This window comes from Orcinus orca, chromosome 3 (genome assembly GCF_937001465.1).
Source record: "Orcinus orca chromosome 3, mOrcOrc1.1, whole genome shotgun sequence".
NCBI lineage: Eukaryota > Metazoa > Chordata > Mammalia > Artiodactyla > Delphinidae > Orcinus > Orcinus orca.
Genome location: NC_064561.1, coordinates 75,155,195 through 75,167,776, shown reverse-complemented (window position 1 = coordinate 75,167,776; position 12,582 = coordinate 75,155,195). Strand labels below are relative to the sequence as shown.

Sequence of the window (12,582 nt, the reverse complement as noted above, 5' to 3'; positions counted from 1 at the left end):
ACTGTTCAATATTTACTTAGCTGATAGTCTCAAAATGGCAAGCAAGCAGATCTTCTGAGGACCCGGAACTAGCCCTTTACTGCCTGCTCTCATCACCTCTTGCTGTTCCCTCTGTTACACAGACCTCAGCTAGACTCCTCCCCTCAACATTCCCTCTAGAAGGGAGGGTCTCCATCAACATATAACTCTCAGTCTTTTCGTATAACTTACTTCAAATTATTGTATTTTGAGCTCTCTGTTAATGAGCTCTTAGAAACGTTGAATAGGAAGTTGGATAAGTTGATATCTAAGGATTCTTTCTCCCTTTACCCACATTGCCACATGGAAGGCAAGATAAACACGGTATGCTAGTACAACAAGAGTTTAGGGAAGAGTTGAGCTACTTCCACCTGTCCATCTCTAAAGCCAGATGCTGTTGGTAGATTTCACATAACCAAACATTTGGTGCTGTCATCTCCAAGCCCATCTGAATGGGTAACCATAATAGAATGGAAGGCTGGCCTCTGGGTTGCTGATTTCTCCACCCTGACCCAAGCAGGGACTCTACTTTACAATTAAGGAAATGTATAAAACAACATTTTGCAGGCCTCTCAAACTAAGCCGTCCTAATGTAGACATTGACCCAGATGAAAGCCCCAAAAGGTCTCTCCGGGAGTTTAAAAATGTATATAATTTTGGGGGGCTTCCCTGGTGACGCAGTGGTTGAGAGTCTGCCTGCCGATGCAGGGGACACGGGTTAATGCCCTGGTCCGGGAGGATCCCACATGCCGCAGAGCGGCTGGGCCTGCGAGCCATGGCCGCTGAGCCTGTGCGTCCGGAGCCTGTGCTCTGCAACGGGAGAGGCCACAACAGTGAGAGGCCCGCGTACCGCAAAACAATAAAATAAAATAAAATAAAATAAAATAAATATATATATATATAATTTTTTAAGTCAAAACTTGTCTATGAGAATAAAACAGGCCAAGAAGGGATGACTAAAGGCAGCAAAGGGCATCCTCTTGTGCTACACCTGACCAGGACACAGCTCTCCAAGTCTTCATGGATCAAGTCTCCTGTTCCCTATCAAGCAACCAAGCAACAGTCTGAGGAGTCAGATAAGCCTGAAAAATGAATCACAGATATGAAAACTCAGTTTATAACAGAGGCAAAGGATCTGACATTTGTCACCAAGATTTAGACATAAAGAAAGTCCCTTTGACCTCAGAGAGCACTGGCTTAACAAGTCACAGGGGTGAGAAAAAAGAGGCCCTCTTGCTTCCCCTGGGCTGGTAAGCAAGAACAAAACATGATTTGTTCCTGAAGTCAGGACTGCAAAAGCTTGATATCCGGACAAAGTCCCTTTACAGCCATTCTGGGTAGCCCATCCCCCTCTGTCCCCAGTGCCCCTTCCTGGTGGGGACCCAGACACTCCTCTTCCTTACAGACATTGGTGAGCCTGCAGGGGGCAGAAGAGACAGGCTGTGGTGGACTAAGCCTAATGGAAGGGGCCTATTCACACCACCATGACAGGGACAAGACAGTTGGAAACATAAAGCCTCCACTACGGCTCTCTATGGGGCTCAGGCATGGGGTTCAGAGCAGATTGCAGGTTGGAACAGGCAATGCAATATAACATAATATAACAATGTAATATAACATAATATAATACAGTTATGAAGGGTTTTAATTTTATATATTTTTTTAAATGTGCCTTTAAAAATGCAAAGGGCCATCTTCCCCCACCTCCTCCAAATTTGTTACTGAGATAGGAAAAAAATGTCCTTGTTGCTTTCTCCCATGTTCAAAACACATTACAGAATTTTACCCTTGCTATAAATATACATTTTACGTTTGATTTTCCTAATGTTTACTGGCAAACTTCTGGGTCACTGGAAGAATTGATTCGATGGCCTCACTGGCAGCAGGGCACCAAAATTTAAAAGCAGCCTGGGGAACTGGATGTCATTGGCATCCTCATCCTAATGTCTCCTCAAACTATAAACTAATCATTTAAAATATTAAAGCAGAGTACGTTCAGATGCACAAGCATAAATGTTTAAGCTAGATTTTTATTTGACGACTTCTTCCCTACTTTATTTATTAAACATACGGGACATCAGTTTTAAGCACTGGTGATCCAATTTTGCACAGTGAATGAGCATGAGCTTTGGAATCAGACAGGCTGGGGTTCGAGTTTGGGCTCAGCCAATTATTAACTGTGACCTTGGGCACATTTCTTTGTATAGCTCAGAGCCTGAAGCCTGTTAAGCATTGTCAGTAAACTTTGCTTGTACCAGCAATTCAGTACAAGCAAAGTATTTAATCTCTTGCCTATTCTTAGTGATCATAGTCAGAATGAGTTCAAACAAAAATCAATAATGATCTTTAACGGGGGAATCTTCTCCCTCTTCCCCTTGGAAAGAGGGGGCAGTAACAAAATTCCAAGTTGATTGAGGCTCCACTACCTATGAGATCATGGAAATGATTTTTCCAAGGGACCCAACAATTTGTCCTGAAAAAGCTAAGAAAATAAAATATAAAAAGTAGCTATTGACATGAAAATGGCAACGAAGGAAATGTGACTTTAAAAATGAAAACAGGCAATATAATGCAAGTTCTCCTCCTGAAACTTCTTTGTCACCCATCCCTGTCTTTCTGCCCTAGCTGGATGACCCTCACCATCTCTCACAGGGACCCTGTCATCACCTCTCCAGAGCCCCCTCCTCCACCCATTCACCACACCAGCACTGGTTACAACAGGCTAAGGGAGCATCGGTTATGGAACAATTAGTGGTCTAATCCTATCTGTGTAGAACGGTATATATGGCTGTTTATATATCTATGGATGTAAATAGAAAACCTCAGAGAATAAACCAACAAATATTAAGAATGGTTCTCTCTAACATGTGATCTGTTCTTTCCATATTTTGGAAACTACTGGGAATTGGGAAAACATCATTACTAATGTTATAATCAGGAAATAATTAAAGCTACTTTTTAAAAAGAAAAAAGAAGAAAGGTTTCCATGGCATTCTACTGCAAACAGGATAAAGTCCAAACTAGCATATAAGGGCTTCCATCCATGACCCCAGATTACTTTTCAAACATTATCTTCTTCTGTGTCTCTGACACATACCCTAAATAGAAAACACACTAGACACTCTTTACCCTGAATTCAGCCTTCACTGTCCAACTTCCAAGCCCTCCCCTATCTTGTTCTCACAGCCTGTCTCTTGAAGATTTTCCCAGGTGCCTCTCTTAGAATCTACCTGCTAGAAAGCACATAGAGCATTCATTTCATTTGAACACGTAACACAATTAGTTGTGTTTTTCTCTCCACTAAGCAGTAAGCTGTTCAAAGGAAGGTTGTGTCTTCTTCCCAGAAGACTTGGCTCACTGCCTTGCACCCAAAGATAGCCAATAGATGTTCATTGAAATAAATTACAGAAGAGTGAAGAGGACGATACACCTGGGGCAGTTGCAGAAGACTTCACAGGGGTGGGATTTGAGCTGGGTTTAAAGAAGGGGTAATATTTAAAGAGAAACGATAGCTGATTACATTTAGAATTCTATCGTAAAAACACAAGGACTTTTCCCAAGGACATTGTTGTCATTCTGTTGTAGACTGCTTGATGCTACAGGGTAAACTGATGCTAAAAATTATTTAAAAGGGAGATGTACCTTCGTATTTTTCACTTATATTCTTAAGCTAAAAGGATACAATATTTGTAATTAAAAACTAGTTGTCTAAAAGTGAAAGTCATCAGAAAACAAAATTAAAGGACAAACGACAAAGTGGGAAAATATTTACAACATATATAATAAAGGGTTAATAACTACATATCAATAAGAAAATATGGGTAAATGGGGAAAAGGGCAAGGGACAAAAGAACAAAGACAATAAATACGAGGGGAAAAGTTTAACTTCATTAGTAATAAAATAAATGGAAATTAGAAAGAGATACAAATTTTTTGACTTTCAAAATGACAAACGAAAAGATACTACTCAGTGTCAGTGAGGGAAAGACAAGGGAATTTCATGGGGCTGTAACTTTTCTGGAAAAAAACTTAGCAAAAAGTTTCCAAGAGTTTTAAAAATAATTAATTCCCTTTGACCTAGTAATTCTACTTGTAGGATTCTGTCCTAAGGAATTAATCAGAAATGTGCACAAAGTTTTATATATAAGCAACACCATCTGTAAGAATTAAAAACCAGAAACAATGTAGACTATTAAATGTAAGAAAACAATTAAAGTGTATTACTTTGGAGAAATGTCTATTTAGGTCTTCTGCCCATTTTTGGATTGGGTAGAAGACCTAAATAGACATTTCTCCAAAGAAGATATACAGATTGCCAACAAACACATGAAAGAATGCTTAACATCATTAATCATTAGAGAAATGCAAATCAAAACTACAATGAGATATCATCTCACACCATTCAGAATGGCCATCATCAAAAAAATCTACAAACAATAAATGCTGGAGAGGGTGTGGAGAAAAGGGAACACTTTTGCACTGTTGGTGGGAATGTAAATTGATACAGCCACTATGGAGAACAGTATGGAGGTTCCTTAAAAAACTAAAAATAGAACTACCATACGACCCAGCAATCCCACTACTGGGCATATACCCTGAGAAAACCATAATTCAAAAAGAGCCATGTACCAAAATGTTCATTGAAGCTCTATTTACAATAGCCAGGACATGGAAGCAACCTAAGTGTCCATCAACAGATGAATGGATAAAAAAGATGTGGCACATATATACAATGGAATATTACTCAGCCATAAAAAGAAATGAAATTGAGTTATTTGTAGTGAGGTGGATGGACCTAGAGTCTGTCATACAGAGTGAAGTAAGTCAGAAAGAGAAAAACAAATGCCGTATGCTAACACATATATATGGAATCTAAGAGGGAAAAAAAAGGTCATGAAGAACCTAGGGGTAAGACGGGAATAAAGACACAGACCTACTAGAGCATGGACTTGAGGATATGGGGAGGGGGAAGGGTAAGCTGTGACAAAGTGAGAGAGTGGCATTGACATATATACACTACCAAATGTAAAATAGATAGCTAGTGGGAAGTAGCCGCATAGCACAGGGAGATCAGCTAGGTGGTTTGTGACCACCTAGAGGGGTGGGATAGGGAGGGTGGGAGGGAGGGAGACGCAAGAGGGAAGAGATATGGGAACATATGTATATGTATAACTGAGTCACTTTGTTATAAAGCAGAAACTAACACACCATTTTAAAGCAATTATACTCCAATAAAGATGTTAAAAAAAATAAAGTGTATTACTATATATACGTGATCCTGTCATTTAAAAAATCGTATATTTTTTAAAGAATAGTTACTGTCATTGGGGCAAATGCTCACAATATAGTATAAAACGAGGTTACAAAGAAGATTAAATTGAATGCATTCTGGAAACAGAACTGAATACAGAAATTGGGCTTCCCTGCTGGCGCAGTGGTTAAGAATCTGCCTGCCAATGCAGGGCACAAGGGTTCGAGACCTGGTCCAGGAAGATCCCACATGCTGCAGAGCACCTAAGCCCGTGTGCCACAACTACTGAGCCTGCACTCTAGAGCCCGCGAGCCACAACTACTGAAGCCTGCGCGCCTAGAGCCTGTGCTCTGCAACAAGAGAAGCCACCGCAATGAGAAGCCCGCGCACCACAACGAAGAGTAGCCCCCGCTCACTGCAGCTAGAGAAAACCCATGAGTAGCAATGAAGACCCAACGCAGCCAAAAAAAAAAAAAAAAGACAGAAATTACCTCTAGGAAATGGGATTGGGGAGAGGGGGACCTTTCACATGTTCTCTCTCTCTTTTTGTTTTTTTAATATAAATTTATTTATTTATTTTTGGCTGCTTTGGGTCTTTGTTGCTGCGCGCGGGCTTTTCTCTAGTTGCGGCAAGCGGGGGCTACTCTTCATTGCGGTGTACGGGCTTCTCGTTGGGTGGCTTCTCTTGTTGCAGAGCACGGGCTCTAGGCACGCAGGCTTCAGTAGTTGTGGCACTTGGGCTCAGTAGTTGTGGCTCGCGGGCTCTAGAGCGCAGGCTCAGTAGTTGTGATACACGGGCTTAGTTGCTCCGCGGCATGTGGGATCTTCCCCGAGCAGGTCTCAAACCCGTGTCCCCTGCATTGGCAGGCAGATTCTTAACCACTGCGTCACCAGGGAAGACCGTTCTCTCTCTCTTTTTTGTTTTTTTTTTCAATGAGTAAGAATAATAGTAGTGGCTATACTACCAACAATAATTTGAACGTTTACTGTGGGCCAAGCATTGTTCTAAGTGCTTTATGTTTACTTTCTCACAGAATCCTCACAACAACTTGTTGAAGTAAGTGTAATATTGTCATTCTCCTCCTTCACAGGTAAGAAAATTGAGGCACGGAGAGGTCAAGCAAGTAGCTCAATGTAGAGCTAAGACTCAAGGGTGGCATTTTGGGTGGGATGAATTGGGAGATTGGGATTGACATATATACACTACTGATACTATGCATAAACTAGATAACTAATGAGAACCTACTGTATAGCACAGGGAACCCTACTCAGTGCTCTGTGGTGACCTAAATGGGAAGGAAATCCAGAAAAGAGGGGATATATGTGTACGTATAGCTGATTCACTTTGCTGTGCAGTAGAAACTAACACAACATTGTGAAGCAACTATACGCCAATAAAAATTAATTTAAAAAGAAAGTGCAAGAAAGCAAGATTCCAGAGTCCCTCTCTTCAAGTACTACGGTGCCTCTGATTATATATTTGTAGTACTGTGTTTGTAAATTAAGAACTTGATCCCACCTTTGCCCTGGCTGGTCCCTCTGCTGAAAAAGCTTCTTCTCCTACGTAGCTACTTAAGTCCCTGATCTCTTCAAGTCCTTGCTTAATTGTGGCCTTCACAGTGAGTCCTACTCCCGAAACACAGGGTTCAAACTTGCAACCTGCCCCTCTATTTTACTCTGCTTTATTTTTTCCATAGTATTTCTCTAGCATATTATACAATTTTCAGATTACCATATCACTTCTCTTTGTCCCTCCTCACCTTCCCCCCAGCCCACTATGGGAGCTCCATTAGGTCAGGAGTTTTTATCTGTCTTGCTAATCGACGTATCAGAGTCTGAAAAAGTACTGGCACAAACTAGGTGAGCAACAAATACTTGTCGAGTAAGTGAACTTTTAAAAACATAGCATGATTCCAATTTTACTTTCGTATTTTAAAGCATAAACATGTATATGCATGTGTATGGGGGAGGGAGAAGAAAAATAGTCAAAATGTTAATGGTGATATCAAGTGATATCTTTCCTTCTTTATGTTTTCCTGTGGTTTTATTCCCCAAACTCAATTGGAAAATGTATTATTTTATCATAAGAAAATTCTAAACCTCGGGTGACATGCATTGCCACGCACAACAAATTGTCTTTACTGCAAGTTGCATGAAGCCATTTTCCTATGTGAAACGCAATCAACAATTCAAGAGGTATTGATGATCTTTAAATAAATTATTGCTTTTAAGCAATCGCCCGGTATTTTGTGGTTAAATATTTCTAAAAGGAATAAAAATCCTTGCCTCGCCTGTCGACCGCGGCATCCCTGGGGAACACACCCACCTAGCAACCCGGAGCCGAGCCTGGCACTACGCCTTTAATTCCCGTGTTGGGAGGTGGGGTGGAGAATTTCCGCTCCCCCACTCCCACCGCGTCCCTGGTGGCAGCTGTCACCGGTAAGGCGAGCACCGCGCACGGGGGATGGCGCCCAGCGCCCATTGGACAGAATATAAAGGCTGAAACCTACCCCCGAAGACTGGGAGCCCGGCGGGGCGGCGGCGGGGGACGCGCGCCGCGGCCCCCAGCTCCTTTATCCAGGAGATCCTGGGCCCCGCGGCGCGGGCATGACCGAGGTTCAGCTTCAGGGACACGCCCGTTACGCCTCGTTGAAAACGATCAGGTGAGCCTGGCCGAGGCGGACGTGACTCCTGGAACCCCGGCTCCAATGCGTCCCAGCTGGCGCCGCGACGTCCACCTGCCCAGCAACCGGGAACAGCTGGTCGGTGGGAGGGGGAGGCCCCGGCTCCCCTGAGGGACCGGACTGACCATGGCGCTGGCCGCGGCCGCGGCCGCTGCGGCCGCCGGGGTGAGCCAGGCGGCAGTGCTGGGCTTTCTGCAGGAGAACGGCGGAAAGGTGCGCGACTCTGAGCTGCGGAGCCGCTTCAAGCCGCTGCTGGATGCCGGCGACCCACGCGGCCGCGCCGCCCGCAGGGACCGTTTCAAGCAGTTTGTCAACGACGTGGCCGTGGTGAAGGAGCTCGACGGCGTCAAATTTGTGGTGCTGAGGAAGAAGCCGCGGCCCCGGGAGGGACCAGAGTCCCTTCCCTCCTGCTTCCTGAGCACCCCGGTGGCATCAGCCCCGCCGTCGAAGATCACCTCTGTCTCACAGGGGGAAACCGCTGCTTCGGGGGCTCCATCCTTGGCCTCGGCGCAGAGGGCAGTGGAACCACCTGAGGACCCGGCTCCGCCATCAGAGCCACAGGACACCCCCGGGGCTCCGGCCTCTGAGCCCACTCAGCTGACTAAGGAGCTGCTGTTAGTCCCAGCCCGGCAGTCAGGGATGCCCTCGGAGCCCCAGATTACAGCCTTTGAGCTGGCCCAGCCCTCCGAGGGACTCTCTGCAGACGTGGCCCCACCGTCCATGGCACCGTCGGAGGCAGCTTTGCCCCATGCAGAACCGCCAGACCCGGAACCTGCGCCTGGGCTGACAAAAGGGCCGCCACCACCCGCTCCGCGCGCGCTGCCTCAAAAGCCCTGCATGCTGCCCGTGCGCTGCGTCCCGGGCCCCGCGGCGCTCCGGATCCGGGCGGAGGAGCAGGGCCTGCGTCGGCAGCTGTCGGAGGAGCCCAGCCCACGTAGCTCCCCGCTGCTGCTGCGGCGGCTCTCAGTTGAGGAGTCCGGCCTGGGCCTCAGCCTGGGCCCCGGCCGCTCCCCGCACCTGAGGCGCCTGTCGCGCGCCGGCCCTCGCCTGCTGAGCCCGGACACCGAGGAGGTGCCCGCCGCACCGCCGCCGTCCGCCGTACCCCTGGAGCCGGCCGAACACGAGTGGCTAGTGCGGGCTGCCGGGGGCCGTTGGACCCACCAGCTGCACGGGCTGCTGCTACGCGACCTCGGCCTGGCGGCCAAACGCGACTTCATGTCTGGTTTCACGGCCCTGCATTGGGCCGCCAAGAGTGGCGACCTCGAGATGGTGCAGCAGCTGGTGGAGATCGCGCGGCGTGGAGGCGCGCGGGTCGACGTGAACGCGCGCTCACACGGCGGCTACACGCCGCTGCACCTGGCAGCTCTGCATGGCCATGAGGATGCAGCGGTGCTGCTGGTGGTCCGCCTGGGTGCGCAGGTGCAGGTGCGTGACCACAGCGGGCGGCGCGCTTACCAGTACCTGCCGTCCGGCGCCTCGTACGCGCTTCGCCGCCTACTTGGCGACCCCATCCTGCGAAGCTCTACCGAGCCCGATGCGACCGCTGGTGGTAGTGGCAGTTTTGCGGCCCGGCGCCCGGTGCAGGTGGCCGCCACCATCCTCAGTTCCACCACCAGCGCGTTTCTGGGCGTCCTGGCCGACGACCTGATGCTCCAGGATCTGGCTCGAGGCATGAGGAAGTCAGGCTCCTTAAGCAAATTCTTGGGTGCCTCGCCCACGGCTCCTCGTAAAAAGACAAAAACCCGCAGTAGTCTGCAGGTCTTTTCAGAAATCTCCCGTCGACCCATTCCGGGGCCCTTGGCTGGTCTAGCGCCCAGCCTACCCCCAGCAACCTGACGGTTCCTGAGGCTACGGCTGAGTTGCTCTAATCGGGCCTGCCTCTCACAGTCTAAGCCTGCCCAAGACAGCAGTCCAAAACCTTCGGCTCCATCTTGTTTCCAACTTTGTCCACTGCAGCCTGTTTCACCCAAGTGGGCCTACGCCTCCAGCTTCTGTCTGAAGCTTGATCTTTCTCCAGAGATGGGATTCAAGATCTCAGTGCGAGCCTCCTATGAAGAACTACAGAAGTCAGGATTGAACTTTGGAGGAAATTTGAAATTTAGGATCAAAGGTTAAGGGGCAGCAGCTGGTCTGGCCCCTGAATGATTTAACCCGATGCCTCTGCATCTATGTACTCCCAAGCCAGAATTAAAGCTCTGTGTGATGATGGGTTGTCAGCTTTAAGATATGTAGTGCTTTTGTAATTTGATGCTTTTATCCTGTTTTTAAATTGAAATGAGGTAAAACAACTTTCATAAAAAAACCTTTTCAAAGTATATTTTTCCAAAATGCTCAGACATTTTCAATCTTTTGCTAAATATTTTGGAATTCTATTAAAAAAAAAAGATGATCAAGATCTAAAGGAAATTAGTCCCAACCAACAAAACCCTTGAATGGTTACCTACCTCATTTTAGGCAATCAAGATTCCAGAGAGTCTTGAATACAGAATGTGACCATTGTGAATGTAATTAATTTCAGTTGTACTGAGAATGCTAAATATTAGGAAACAAGTACATCTTGGGAGAAAGTGATTTAACAACGAGAGAAAAGAAAAGAGACACTTTGGCAAATACTTTTAATTTGTGGTTGTCTTTATGGTGAAATATAAACGTGTGTCTTTGGCACTGGTGGCTGGCTACTTTGATATGGCATGAATATTTAATTTTTTAAAGTGTGATTTATTTGTGAATTGCACCATTGTGCCATGTTTCTGAATCTGTGGCTTTCAAATCCAGCTGAGCCTTTCAGTGCAGAAAGTGAACATTCAAAGAAAAAAATGTCATAGCATAACACTAGAAAAATCACTGGTTAAATAGTAACAGATACAATTAAGGAGCAACTATTTTATATGAAAGTTCTGTACAAGCAAAAGGTACGTGATATCCATTTTAAAAAGCCATCTGAAAGCAAACAACTTATTCCAAAATAGCAAATGCAGAATCTCTTTGCTCAGTGACCTTAGAGAGGGGTGGCTTGATTCATCTGTATCTTTGCTCCTATTTGTAATTGAGAAGGGTTTAAGTATTGCCAAGATTTCTCAGGTTCAACACAGTGTAATTAAAATGGCTCTTTTCCCATTTTAAAGATGTGGAATCTATTTGCTCAACCAACCTTTTTATATCATATTGTAATAATGCTCTGCTTTTGCAAATTGGGTTTGCATGTCATTAGTTATGCCAAATAGTTTTTGGGGCACAGGGTACTGGAGTTCCCCTCCCATATGTGTATCAGTGAGGCCTCTGAAATTATTTAAGGCAGTCTTTCATGGAATGTTTTGATTTAAGCAATGAAATAAAGTCTCCCATTTTGTTCCTGCTTGTGTGATGATGCACTTCCCTTAAACATTCTACAGCACTTGCTACTGTATTTTGCTTTTCTTTTCACTTCTTTTCTCCTCATCCTTCTGCCTCTTTCAAGCATTCTACTATTGAAAGAATTTGGATTTCTCTGCAAAAAAAAAGGAGTCAACCAAACATGGATATGGTAGTCAAATACTGTAGGTAATTGTAGGCCCGGATCTGACCTCTCCCACCTTCCTTGCTTGGAACTCTAGCTAAGCTGCATAAATTATTTCAAAATGAAAATTAAAGTCTTCTGCCTCTGCAAAAAAAAAAAAAAAAAAGACAGGAGGCAATAATTAAAGCAATCTCAGTAGCTGAAGGTCTAGGACAGGATAAAATATTAGAGATTTTTCATGGTAAAAGAGAGGCTTGACTGAGACGGATAACAAAGGTTACACACACACAGGTATGACCAGCTTTGAGAAAGACAAAATGTAAACCAGCAAAGTAGTAACAACTAATGTTTATGGCACACTTAAATCAGAGGAGGGTTCTTGAACCGCCAGAAGAATCTTTGTGTTTCAGAAGGGTGTGCTGCAAGCCTGCCCAGTGAAGTAAAAACATTTGGCAAGAGTTTAGGATCAATAAGCCTAAAATTCAGGTGTTAGAAACCACTGCTTTTTCCTTGCAGGCTAAAACTTTCTGAAACTGTAAGTCAGTAGGAAATTACAGTTGATATGCATATGGAAAGTTCTCAAGAACAATATCTGACTAACAGGAGGTACACCTGGGGAAGGATATTTCCAACAACTGACAAAAAAATAGTTGTTCATTGGTTAAGGTAATTTACCTGGTTAAAATTATCACAGGGAAGAGAATCACTCCTCTTAATGGGGGAAGAGTTAATTGCTGATGTAGATGTGTATGAGTCATGTCCAATTTTTATTGTTTCGCTGTACCGTGTCTTTGTTGCTGCGCGCGGGCTTTCTCTAGTTGCAGTGAGCGGGGGCTGCTTTTTCATTGCGGTGCACGGGCTTCTCATTGCAGCGGCTTCTCTTGTTGAGGAGCATGGGCTCCAGGCGTGCAGGCTTCCGTAGTCGTGGCTCGCGGGCTCTAGGCGTGCAGGCTTCCGTAGTTGTGGCGCACGGGCTTAGCTGCTCCGGGGTATGCGGGAACTTCCCCGAACAGGGCTCGAATCCGTGTCCCCTGCATTGGCCGGCGGATTCTTAACCACTGCGCTGCCACGGAAGCCCCCACAGCAAGCTTTTTAATACAATTGTACATTTCCTCTAAGGAGGATGGAAGCTG

At 45.5% G+C, this 12,582-nt stretch overlaps 1 protein-coding gene across 1 annotated transcript; it reads left to right on the top strand.

The window, feature by feature from the left end:
• The first annotated feature begins 8,076 nt into the window (after positions 1 to 8,076).
• On the top strand, positions 8,077 to 11,306 carry SOWAHA (sosondowah ankyrin repeat domain family member A). Its single transcript, XM_004279908.3, has one exon. It carries the CDS (start codon positions 8,080 to 8,082, stop codon positions 9,787 to 9,789), a length of 1,710 nt encoding a protein of 569 aa, XP_004279956.1. The 5' UTR covers positions 8,077 to 8,079; the 3' UTR covers positions 9,790 to 11,306.
• The last annotated feature ends 1,276 nt before the right edge of the window (positions 11,307 to 12,582 follow it).